The sequence below is a fragment of the Atta cephalotes genome, assembly GCF_000143395.1.
Source record: "Atta cephalotes unplaced genomic scaffold scaffold00012, whole genome shotgun sequence".
Taxonomy (NCBI): domain Eukaryota; kingdom Metazoa; phylum Arthropoda; class Insecta; order Hymenoptera; family Formicidae; genus Atta; species Atta cephalotes.
In genome coordinates, this window is record NW_012130076.1 from 5,378,426 (window position 1) to 5,391,048 (window position 12,623).

The 12,623-nt window shown below is 29.7% G+C and overlaps 4 protein-coding genes across 4 annotated transcripts; 3 read left to right on the forward strand and 1 right to left on the reverse strand.

Annotated features, from left to right (window-relative positions):
- Positions 1-2,458: 2,458 nt before the first annotated feature.
- On the forward strand, positions 2,459-6,335 carry LOC105617290 (MMS19 nucleotide excision repair protein homolog). Its single transcript, XM_012198856.1, has 9 exons — positions 2,459-2,555; positions 2,931-3,169; positions 3,261-3,593; positions 3,685-4,279; positions 4,378-4,659; positions 4,734-5,449; positions 5,552-5,809; positions 5,883-6,047; positions 6,135-6,335. The coding sequence occupies exons 1-9, from the start codon at positions 2,459-2,461 to the stop codon at positions 6,333-6,335; spliced, it is 2,886 nt and encodes a 961-aa protein (XP_012054246.1).
- A 366-nt stretch (positions 6,336-6,701) lies between these two features.
- LOC105617292 (MORN repeat-containing protein 4) lies at positions 6,702-7,579 on the forward strand. Its single transcript, XM_012198857.1, has 4 exons — positions 6,702-6,711; positions 6,902-7,085; positions 7,181-7,290; positions 7,431-7,579. The coding sequence occupies exons 1-4, from the start codon at positions 6,702-6,704 to the stop codon at positions 7,577-7,579; spliced, it is 453 nt and encodes a 150-aa protein (XP_012054247.1).
- A 2,005-nt stretch (positions 7,580-9,584) lies between these two features.
- LOC105617293 lies at positions 9,585-10,287 on the forward strand. Its single transcript, XM_012198858.1, has 2 exons — positions 9,585-9,617; positions 9,735-10,287. Exons 1-2 carry the CDS (start codon positions 9,606-9,608, stop codon positions 10,131-10,133), a joined length of 411 nt encoding a protein of 136 aa, XP_012054248.1. The 5' UTR covers positions 9,585-9,605; the 3' UTR covers positions 10,134-10,287.
- A 184-nt stretch (positions 10,288-10,471) lies between these two features.
- On the reverse strand, positions 10,472-11,834 carry LOC105617294 (pupal cuticle protein 36-like). The gene is made up of 3 exons (XM_012198859.1): positions 11,825-11,834; positions 11,308-11,410; positions 10,472-10,907 (listed from the first exon to the last, which is right to left on the reverse strand). The coding sequence occupies exons 1-3, from the start codon at positions 11,831-11,833 to the stop codon at positions 10,735-10,737; spliced, it is 285 nt and encodes a 94-aa protein (XP_012054249.1). The 5' UTR covers position 11,834; the 3' UTR covers positions 10,472-10,734.
- Positions 11,835-12,623: the final 789 nt, after the last annotated feature.

Below are 12,623 nucleotides of genomic sequence, written 5' to 3' on the forward strand. Positions count from 1 at the left end.
ATTACAAATACTGCAATCAAAATACAAAAGTCGACGAACATCAAGCAATCAATAAACATAAATGCACACTGATGTGAAGTATTAATTCTCGAAAACACGTAAATAAGATGTGATAAAATTACGCCTTGCTGATTCCGGCATAACGTAAGTGTACTTCTTGTATCCCACGCATACAGCGAAAGTTCTCTATATTCCAAAGTACAGTAGGGGCTTCGCATAATAAAAGGAGTAGGGAATAGAGAACAGAAAATAAGAATTTCAACCTATCAGAAACTGTGTTCCACAATACATTATTTCTGATAGGTTGAAATTCTCGTATTCATAATCAGGTCTTATATTTAAGGGTTCCTTAAATTTATTTTTAGATACTCTGAATTATTTCATTGGTTGCTGAGCATTTAAAGATAAATTTAAGAAAATCTTAAGTACAAAGTCTGATTATGAATACGGGCATTATTCTCTGTTCTCTGTTTCTTGTTCCTTTTATTGTGCGAAGCCCCTAAGAATTCCAACCCAGAAACTGTGTATTCCACAATACATGATTTCTGATAGGTAGAAAGTCTTTTTTCCCTGTTCCTTTTATTGTGTTCCTTAATACTGGAAGGACTATAGATGACTATCGATGGCACTAACATCTATCTGCCTAGAATCCCTAAAGATAGTCGCGTCAATGGCCTAATTTCCACCGAAAGTTTAAATCGGATCAGAATGTAAGAACCAACTAACTACAATCGAGCATTCTCCTGTCGTTCGCGTGTAACAGGGGAATACTCTATTGTAATTGGTTGGTTATTACATTCTAATCCGGTTTAAATCCTCGGTGGAAACTAGACCAATATAAAATAAAATAGTGTTTAACTCTATTAAAGAGAAGGGTTTTAGACTTCTCTATTACGTAGAACATAGAATTATGGTGGAAGTTTTGATTAATAAAATGATGAAATTATTTTAGATGTATCAAAATTATAAATAGGTAAGCTTATACATTATTATAAAAGTTTTTAATTAAAAATATATTAAAGACACAAATATTATGTGATAGAAAAGCATTGAAAGCGACATTTTAATCTTAACAGCACAAAATCGACTCTAAGTCGACTCTGAGTCGACTACAGTTTCTAGACGTCTATAGACTTTAGACGATTTAGAGACGTCTCTAAGTCATACAATGTCCCACTTTAAAGACGACTGTGAGCTGACTTTAAGTCAACCATTCTAGGCTGTGGTCCGATTCATGCCCACAACGCTCATGAACAGCATTCATCCTTGTTTAATTATAATTAAACAACAAGGATGAAATAATTCCACATTTAAGCTTTGTGAGTGTAAATCGCACTAGATGTCCTAAAATCGACATTGGAAGGATGTCTGTACAAAATCGACTTACAGTCGATTCTAAAAATCTGACTTAGCAAAGTCAATTTACAGTCGACATATCGACGTTTGTGCTGTTGGGATTGTCATCAATCATATAATATTAACATTTTCTTCGCAGAAAACATGACTAAAACATGATTAAAACATATTATCAAAAAGGTTATTTTCAGAGAACAAGGAACAACAAGCTATCCAATGAGAACTGTGGGATATCGAACTTACGATTGAAGTTTGATCAATCAGAACAAAAGAAGTTAAAACTTCTTTGTCCTTCCTCATTGATGAAATTTCAATCTTTAATCTTCAATCTCATTCTTCAATAAGGTGTGTAAGTTCGATATTATATCCCAGAATTTTGATTGGACAGCTGTTATTCCCTGTTCCCTGTGCCTATTGCTTGTGCCTATTGTGTTTAAGCCTTTACTGTATGGAAAATGTGTGTATGTGAGACTAGCTTAATGAGTGTACAGTTGTACCGATATTTTCATTCTAAAGGTACACTGTCATTAGATATCGCGTGTCGCGCGCGACTAACATCGCATTGGTGTGTCGGAGCCATAAAGCAACTAGATATGCTTGCTGAGCGATTGTATACGATTGGCTGGATATATAAGTGACAATCAATTGTTTATTTATTCGGCGGGCTAGCCGCTTTGTCAACTTGAACGCGCCTATTGGCTGTGTTCAGCAGACTCAACAAGTGATAAGGCTGACGTCCCATAAAGCAGAAATTTACAGCGGAACAAAACAGCGCGACCAATCACAATCGCAGAGAAGAAAGCAGAGTAATGACCGCAGAGTTGTGATTGGTCGCGCTGTTCCATTCCGCTATAAATTTCTGTTCCATGAGACTCCAGCCTCAATGTTCGCTACTATTGATGTATTCTTTTAGATCTAAAATATTGATTGGATAATCTAAAAGAATACACCAATAACAGCGAGTTTTTGCTCAATTATTGATATTCGCTGAATGCACCCCACCTCTCTTTCTTTACATTTTCCTTTACTTGCTTCCTTTACCAAAGTTCGAGCATGTGTGCAGTGTGCGCTGAATATCTCGTGTAAATAACGTTTTTTGGTTATGGCTTTGTCACCGAATTTTGATTTAAAAGAGCAATTAGATATTAGTTTTAAAGATACAACGGCTCTAAGTTCATTATGTAGAAATATAGCTTCCAGTATGTACTTACTTTATTAAAAAATCTTTTTAAAATGAATTTCTTATGTACTTGTGTTATATTAAAGATGTAGTAGTGAGAGATACAAAAATTAAATTTTTACATTCAAATATTCATTATTTTTACATTCAATATTTCATACAAATACATTTTAGAGTCAAATAATTTATTTAATTTTTTTAATTTAATGATTTCTTCAATTCAGAAATTTAATAAAATTTCAAGTTACATGTTTATATAAATGTGAATCTTTCTATGTGAGAATTGTTATATCTCTTAATGTAACAAGTATAGTGAAATGTATAAATTTTATTATATAGTTATAAAAATTAATTTAAAATTACATTATAGAAGATACTAAATGTTTTGTTTTAGAAATAGAATCAGGTTCTATAAAACTTTATACATTTGTGGAGATACTAGGTTCCTATATGACAGATCAAAATGTTCTTACAAGAGAAAAAGGGGTTACAACTCTTTCTTCGGTTTTATCACAATTACCCCAAGATTATCTTACTGAATCAGAATTGTATTTTATTACAACATTTTATTGCGACAGAATGAAGGATCATTATAGTATTATACCATCTGTATTAAATGGTATCCAAGCAATTGTAAGCATTTGTCTAAGAAGCATTCTTATCTTTTGCATTATTTTCCACTTTTTCATTTTTTTATTAATTTTTTTATAAACTTTCTTTTTAGGTGAACATGATTCATTTACCTCAGAATGCATCATCGTCCTTATTAAGAGTTATGTTTGAACATGTTCAATGTCAATCTCAACTGTTACCTGAACGTTGCAAAATATACTTAGTACTTAAAAGTTTGATAGAAAACAGATTAAATGATATAAAGCCCATGGGACCAGATTTAGTTTATGGTATTATCAGCTCTATGGATGGTGAAAGAGATCCAAATAACCTTATGTTATTGTTTAATATACTACCACATTTTATAAAAAGTTTTCCATTAGGTCATTTAACCGAAGAAATGTTTGAAGTTATGGCATGTTATTTTCCAGTTGATTTCAATCCTGTAATTACATTATCAATTTATTTTTCTGTCTTGTCTTTTTTATGTAATATTTGTAACATTTAAATATATACAATTTATAAATGTTTTACAGTCTGGCATAGAGGATCTAAATGTAACAAGAGAAGATTTAGCAGAAAAATTAACACCTTGCTTATGCGCCATCCCAGAGTTTGCAGATTATTGCTTACCTCTTATAATTGATAAATCATATTCTACTCTCAGGGTTGCTAAACTTGATTCTTTAAATTTACTTCGTGAAAGTGTTCAAATATTTGGATTGTCCAAGATAGAATCATATCTACCAGATCTATGGACAACTTTAAAAAAAGAAGTAATACCAGGAAGAGATGTTGAAATAAGAGACACTGCTTTACAAGCAATAACATCTTTAATTAATATTATATCAGTTGATGAAACTGTTTGCAAAAATTTTATTGACAAAATAATCGTTGACGTAAAATCATCATTATGCGATGTACAACTTAGTTTGTATAGACCTGCCCAAACATTACTGGAAACAATAGCTGCAATTAATAAAACAATATGTGTACAAATATTGCAAATTATAATACCTTTATGTATTGGACAATATTCTACAAAGAATTCATTTAACGATAAGATTGCATTGATAGAAACATTAAATAATTTGATGAAAATATGTTCTAATTATAATTTTTGCTTTCAAGGTAAGTTGAAATATATTATTATTTATTGAACTATAATACAATGATGTGACGTTTTATATATTTATATATAATATATAAATAATAAAAATTTAATCCAGATGTTCCAGAATTATCATGGACAAATATACCTCAAACATATTTAGATAGTTTAACAGTAGAAAATATTGAATTAAAAAGTAAAATATTCTTTGGTTTAACAATCCAAAAAGCATATTTAAACGGTGTACAACGTTCTATATTATATAATGCGATATGTAATGAAATTGAAGCAGGATGTGATAAAATACAAATTATATGTCATACAACTATTATAGATTTTGCAACGTTGTATCTTGAAGAAATAATAATGTTAGTTAAAGAAAGATTGTTATCAAACATAGGTAAGTTAAATATATATATAATTGATGTAAACTTACTATCAATGTATAAAAATGATATTAATGAAATGTTTCAGATGAAATGGAAGTAGAATTATTGAAACGTAGAATAAAAGCTTTATCAGCAATTGCAAAGATACATGAATTAGGTTGTATAATACTCCCGAAAATTGTTACAATATTAACGGACACTGTTAATACTGATATATGTATTACAATATTATTAAATATCCAGAAATTAATTGCTTTAAAGAAATCTGATTATAACATACATCAATTTCTATATAAGGAATGTCATATTATTGATAAACTAATTTTATATGAGACAAATATTATCGATCATAAAATGTTGATATCAAATATCTGCCAGTTAATTGTACGAAATCTTACAATCGAGGAACAACGTGCAATTGTAGCAAAATATGCTGTGGCTTTAGATACAAAGATTCCCGAAACTGATGTAACTGTAATGATGAATCTTTTCATTTCTTTACGAAGAGATATTGATTTGAATCTAAATAATGATATGGCGGAAAATTTGTATAATCTTGCAACTAATAATTCCAATCTGGATATAAGGCAAACAAGCTGTAAATTTTTATCTGTATTATTAAATAAAATAAAAGTGTCAGATCTCGATAGAATTGTATCTTATCTAGAAAACAAAATAAATAATAATTTAAGTGCAGACAATGATATTAAATTGAAACAACATACAGTTAATTTTCAAATTTGGATGACTAAAGCACTCGTTATGAGAGGATACGCAAAGTCTCAATACTTTCTAGAGAATGTACGTACATGGTTTAACTATAATAATTTAATATTCAGTTAATATAAATAAATATAATTTAAATAATATAGATAAAATAATTTTCTACGTTTGTTTTTACAGCTTACACTCTTATTAACTCATGATGAAATAGGTCAATTTGTAGGTGAACAATATCAAATTTTAGTAAATAAATATGAAGATATTTTAATAACAGAAAATTTTTGTGATGTGAAAATTTTTTATAAACAAAGAGTGTTCGAATATTTGTTACGACAAAATATTAATTTTACAAGCGCAATGAGACAGAATTATCTTATTGCTTTGGTACATTTACTAGAACAAATGCCTGAAGAATTATTATTTCTACATTTAACTGAGGTAAGTTTTATGGTTAAATGATAAAATATTATCTTGCAATAAAAATATTTTGATTAATATATTATGTTATTAGTTAGTACCGCTGTTGATTGAGTCTCTATCTCTTAGCAATGAATATTTAGTACTTTGGACATTGATGTCATTTAAACTATTACTTGACACTAAACATGATATATTTTCTGATAATTTACAATGTATTATACCAAGACTTTTACAATTATCAACGCATCGAATTATGGTAATTATTTACATTAATTTTAACTTTTCCAACTTTTATTATATATGTATCACTATATAAATCTTATATCAATATTTATATTGATAGGATGTTAGAATTGCGGTTTTAGAATGCCTAGTGCATTATGCTAATTATCCCATTATTCTAATCAATCCATACAAACAAACTGTATTGGACAAATTGGGGGTAATAATCGATGATCGTAAACGTTTAGTAAGAAAGGCTGCAGTAAATGCGAGAACACGGTGGTACTTAGTGGGTGCATCTGGAGAACAGTCAAAGGAATGAACGATGCAATTCGGTTTTGTATATATATATATATATATATATATATATATTTAGCGGCGAGATACTACCACGTCTCCAATATATATATATAATAAATATTAATGCGATTTTATAAATATCTTTAGCCTTACTTTATATACATTTTGAAAAATGTAAATTTCTTATTATTAAATATTAATATGTTATATCTGTTGTATGTAATTGTTTTTATTTACGTGTCTAATCCGTAATGTACTTTCTCGAGCGTCTCCCAGGGTCTCTTTATGCTTGTTTATCTTAGATCTTTCTTAATTGAATAAAGAATTGATTTTTATAAATGGATTAAAATCACACAGCTAACTTAAATGCGTTCAGTACAGTGCAGACATGGGCGACGGTAAGAATATGTGATTGTAACATTTATTTCATTGTTTTGTTTTAATATATGATTAGAATTCTCTTTTATTTATTTAATTGAAATATCATTAATTATATGAAATGTTGAGAAAAAAAGACATTTTTTTTTATTGAACAGAATAGAATATTTGATTTTCTTATTTTAAATACCTGTGTACATACGTCTACAGGTGTGGCAAAGAATGGTGCATACAAATATGATGACGGTACAAAATACATTGGCGATTGGAATCGTAGAGGTCTAAAACACGGTGCTGGTCTATTAATTCTTGTGGATGGAACGCGGTACGATGGAGTATTTCAGAATGGATTATGTTCCGGCTTGGGAGTGATTGTATTTCCCGATGGAGCAAAGTAAGTTTTAGACAGCAAGTTTACTTTAAAATTACGCGTTTCACTCAGAATGTCGTTCCATATATATTTGTACAAGACCATTCTCTTTTTCTTAGATATGAAGGAGAATTTATGCAAGGATGGTTTCACGGCCACGGTGTGTTCTGGCGAGCCGATGGAATGAAATTTGAAGGGGAATTTCGTGGAGGTCGTGTCTGGGGCTTAGGTGCATAATTAATTGATAATTTATTATTAATTATTTTATAATTTTGCAAATAAAGTGAAACTATTCTGACTATCGGATTAGATATAAATATAATTTTTAATTATAAATTATTGTTATATATTTTTATTCGTTAACCACAGGTTTAGTGACTTATGCTGACGGATCGCATGGATTTCCGAGGAATGAAGGTTTTTTTCAAGATTGCAGATTAATAAGACGACGACGTTGTCCCGATATAGTGCAGAAGGCGCAAAAAATTTCTATGATGGCACGTGCTCAATGTTATTAGCGGAAATAGAATAAATTGTAAATGTATAACTAATAAAAAAGAATATATAATTCATGAGATCATATTTTTCTACAATCATTGGTATAGGTGTGGGAAAAAGTTCGTGGCGTTTTTTTAATGCCATTTAACGGGAAAAACGAACTTTTTCCCATACCTAATATTTTCATAATAATAAAAGCTATATTATATAATATTATAATATAATATTTGGATAAATTTTATTATAATTTTAATATTTTTTTGTTTTATTATGCATATTTAAATCTTCCCCATATTATTTACTAATAAGTAAAAGTTATCAATGTTCAAATATCAAAAATTCATACAGAATTGGAATAAGAAATGCAGATTTATCTTTATTTACGTAAAATAAAGATGTTGATAACGTCATTGATACCAGTTTCCTGAATGCAGAATGAAATGTAATTGTAACGAGTTACGCCCCAAAAGAAAAAGTTTGAGAGGGAGCACAAGGCTAGACTACTTTCCGCTCAGAGGCGTGGCCAAGCCGGATGTTCCAGTTTTGAAGACGAAAGTGCAGTACCAATCGATATAAAATTCGCACATATAATGTTTTAATATAACAATATATGAAAATTGAAATTTTATATTTGTAAATATTAAATTGAAAGCAAAACAAGAAAAGCTACGCAAGTTCTCCATGCCTTACTTTATTTCTTTTGCTTATATTTTATTTGCGGAAATTAAAAAATTTTGATATGTATATATAATTTTCTAAATATATAAATATGTACACACACACACACACACACACACACACACACATATATATATATAGAGCTTTGGATGTTTTATACATATTTTTCAAAATGATGAAAAAATTATAAATTATTCTAAATCACATTTAAAACTAAATAAATTTAGTGACGATTTATTATCTGGATCATAAGTTACTTTAATAAATGTATGTTACTTTAATAAATATACTACTTTAATAAAGTAGTATTTTTTAAATCTGTGTTCTATTAAATGCATGGAAATATATTATAAATAAATGACAAAAATTCAATTCTTTAATATAAATAATGTATTCTGTAATATATATAATACATATGTAATATACATAATGTATTCAAGATTATTTATGTATAGCTATGTATACATTGCGATGCACGAACTAGTTGTCCAATAAATAAACAAAACATTTATTTTTTGTTATACTTTGTAACTAATCAGTGAATCTGCATAATGAAACTGCATAAGTTATTTTGAATATTTAAAGAACTTACAAAAAAAATTTAGATTTTTATCATTTCAAAAAATTTTAATTTTTAACAATAAAAAATGAATAATATACAACAAATACAACAAATAAAATAAATAAACGACAAAAATGTGTTATTAAATAGAAATGTAATCTTATTCATACACAATTTTCATATGTACAGCTTAGATATAAGTATTGCATAAGCTTGAGATATAAGTATTAAATACATTTCCAAATTTAATTTTCTTTGCAGGGACTGTACGTGTGATCACATCTTTAAGTCTTACAAAAAATAAGAAAATTGAAAATTTTACTCCTTTTTCACTTAGAACGAATTTCTGATTGAACGAATTTGATTACTACGCATCCTTGAAATTGTTTAGGTCTTTTACTTTTGTCTTACATTACACCATGTGTAAACTATGAATTAGAAGTTCAATGCATTATCATGAAATAATGAGATTTTACAAATTTATAAAATTTAAATATTGTTGGAGATAAAAGATAGATAACTAATATTATTTCGCATGTTATAGATAAGAGAAAACATATCCATTTTATTTATAAATCATAAGGGCATAATGATTTAACAGGGAGCAAAATGTTCGAAGAATGGCGTAATATTAAGAATATCCTTGACCCTATATCCCACCATGGCGAACTGAGGGTACCGAAAGATTTCGTGTGGCTCGTCGTTTGTCCGCCAAGTATAAAAGTACCGATTGTCATGGATTGTAACATTCGTATTTCGATTCAGACACGATTAAGGTCATCGCAGGATCTTCCTCGCATAACATAATGGCAGCTAAGGTATGTACAATCAATTGCAATGAATAAGATTTTATCTAATATTGTATAAAGAACATATTTATAAAAATAAATCTGTGCTCTTAAAGTTTTAAATCATTATTGAAAATTCTATTTTAGCTATTCGTAATCATCTGCATTTTGGCTGTGGCTAACGCCGGCTATATCGGATTGCCTTCCGCCCTGCAGTATCATATCGAGCCGATAGCGCACGTTCAACCCGCCATCACATCGACATCCGATAATATATTACGTAGCCATGGTAATCTGGCACAAGTGGCCACGCAAACGAAAACCATCGACACACCTTTCTCTAGCTCGAGCAAAGCCGATATCCGTGTAACTAATCCTGCTGTCACTACTTATGCTCATCTTGCTCATCCAGCCCCGTTGACTTATGCTGCAGCCGCTATACCAGCGGCTGTGCGTCCGGCTGCTCTTGGAGTCGCTTACTCGCCGGCCGTTGAGGTATCTCATATGAGCTACAGCAGCCCGATTGGAATTGCTTATGCTTACTAAATCGATCACATCTATATCACGCGACTTTATATGATATAATATATATTTATTCGAAAACTCTCGATTCTTGTAACTATATACTTCTGTACATGACAAACTAATGACACTACAATGTAAGTAGTTACACAATAAAAATCTATAATCTATAATCAAAGCTTCATTTTTCATCCATAAGTCTAGTCGTTTCTTAAGAAATTGAATTATAATTGCGAATCATAAAGAGATAAGATGTGCGGCAGAAGCTACTATCAAACGTGTTACGCATATCATTTTAGGAAGAATTTAATTGTAAGAAGAAAGACGTTTGGGAATAAAACATGCTTTTTGAAAGAACAACATTTATGTATTTTATGTGAAATTTTATTATTATTCCATGTTTTTTTTTCGTGGTACTTATCAACAATTTATCAACAATTTCAAGTGTTGGGACGGAGGAAAAATGTTCTAATAGAAAAAGGAAAGAATTTTATGAATATTGACTTCAGGAAGAATTGCGAAATGCATCAACAAATTTGTATATATCTGATATTAAAGACAAGGTACATTCTGCGATGTATAGTTGGTGGGATAGTGACGGGTTTTTTATCAATGTAAAAAAGGTTTAGCCTAGCTTAAATCCTACGGGAGCGGCACCCCAGCTGTTACCCCATTTAGCACCACTCCATCCAGCATCACCCCAGCCGTTACCACCCCATTTAGCACCACCCCATCCGGCACCACCCCATCCAGAACCCCATCCGGCACCACTCCATCCAGCGGCAGGAGCCCATGCAGCTGAAACAAATTTATAACGAATGTTAGATTAGGCCTGTTCTTTTTGGCTGAACTTTTACATCAGTTCATTTTTTTTCCTTTTCTCTCTGGACAGGAGGAGGAGGAAGAAAGAAGAGGAAGAAAGATGAACTAATACAAAAGTTTAGCCAAAAAGAACAGAGCCATTATTAGACAGACGTAGACAGATGAAAAAAAAAGGAAGAAAAATAATTCACATCCTCTAACGACAATTTATCATATATAATAATAATAATTATTCATATATAATAATGGTAATAATAGTAGCCTTAAGGCTATCATCAGGCATATCGTGTATGTGATTTTGGTGGTTCTAAAATCATTAATGTACAGGATGTTTAACTTTTTTAGTTTTATCATGTGAAATAAGAATTATCCATACTTTTAGCGGGAGCAATAGCAATTGCAGCTGGTGCGATCGCAGGTGCGATCAAGCCGGCATAGCAGACGTTTACGACAGCCAAGAGGCCAAACACCACCAAGAGCTGCAAGATTTAATAACGCTTATTTATCTTAATTAAAACTTTCGGAATATTATATCTTATTATTTATTAAAATATTAACTGGTCATTTAAATTCGTCTTTTCAGATTACATTATCGTGTTCAATTTCTTTCAAAATAAAAATATTAGTTTTTTATATATGTTTTATATATGTTGATAATCGCGTTCTGTATTTTATGAAATTAAAATGTTGATGAATCATGTAGTGTATGAGTTATACACTTTTCTTATAATTAATACAAATATTATAATTTTAGAAAAGTGTAATAATTTGTAATCTGTATAATCTGTCTTAATTTAAAACCTCATTATATATATTTTTATCACTTTCTATAAATTAATGAATATGAAAATTACGCAAATAATAATAATTAAAACTGTTTTGAAGGCACTTACTTTGAACATGATGATTGTTTTTCTATTTCCCGTTGAAACACGAGGAACGATTGAATGCTCTGTTTAAATCTAACAGTCTATTTATACGTGCTGAAGAAAACCTGTCCAGTGTGCATGGTGCATTTTTTCCAAAAACTTCTTGTTGTAAATGTACGAATGCCACTGTTCATAGTAAGGCGTTATTGCATCATATAGTTATAAAATTTTATATCTTGTTAAGCTATGAATATATTTTACGCCTTCAATGATTACGCGGTTAAGGTTCTAATATTGTTTTCTTGCTACAATCATGTGCAATTATGAAATTCGGAGTGCAAAATCATGTGAATTTTTTTCTTGCATGTGTAATATATGTGAAAATCAATATCTTTTTTTAATATGTTAACATTTTGCATTTCATAGTACAGATTACTGAAAAGTGAAAACATAAAAAATTATAATGAGATTGCAAGTAGATTATGTATTTTTAAATTGTTTTTAAATTCTCGAGTGTGTTCATATAATCGATTCATTCATTTATTATTCAAATTTTACGTTCGCTTATACTTATTTATTTTAGCTCCATCACTTTAAATACAATATACAATTCTTTCTATAGTTTTCAAACAATGCTTTGCATTTTTATAATCAAATAACTCTCTCTGTGTGTGTGTGTGTGTGTGTGTGTGTGTGTGTGTGTGTGTGTGTGTGTGTATATATATTAATTAATTAATAATAAATAAAATAAATAAAACTAAAAACGTAAACTAAAACGTTACGGTAGGTATAATATAATACTAACGTAATAATAATAATAATA

Excerpts from the sequence above, each read along its gene's own strand:
- LOC105617294 (XM_012198859.1), bottom strand. Across the intron at positions 10,908-11,307 it reads TGCTATTGCTCCCGCTAAAA|CTGCATGGGCTCCTGCCGCT; the intron begins GTATGGATAATT and ends AATTTGTTTCAG.
- LOC105617292 (XM_012198857.1), top strand. Across the intron at positions 7,086-7,180 it reads GTATTTCCCGATGGAGCAAA|ATATGAAGGAGAATTTATGC; the intron begins GTAAGTTTTAGA and ends TCTTTTTCTTAG. Across the intron at positions 7,291-7,430 it reads AGGTCGTGTCTGGGGCTTAG|GTTTAGTGACTTATGCTGAC; the intron begins GTGCATAATTAA and ends CGTTAACCACAG.
- LOC105617290 (XM_012198856.1), top strand. The coding sequence starts at position 2,459 with ATGGCTTTGTCACCGAATTTTGATTTAAAAGAGCAATTAGATATTAGT. Across the intron at positions 2,556-2,930 it reads ATGTAGAAATATAGCTTCCA|AAATAGAATCAGGTTCTATA; the intron begins GTATGTACTTAC and ends GTTTTGTTTTAG. Across the intron at positions 4,280-4,377 it reads TTATAATTTTTGCTTTCAAG|ATGTTCCAGAATTATCATGG; the intron begins GTAAGTTGAAAT and ends AATTTAATCCAG.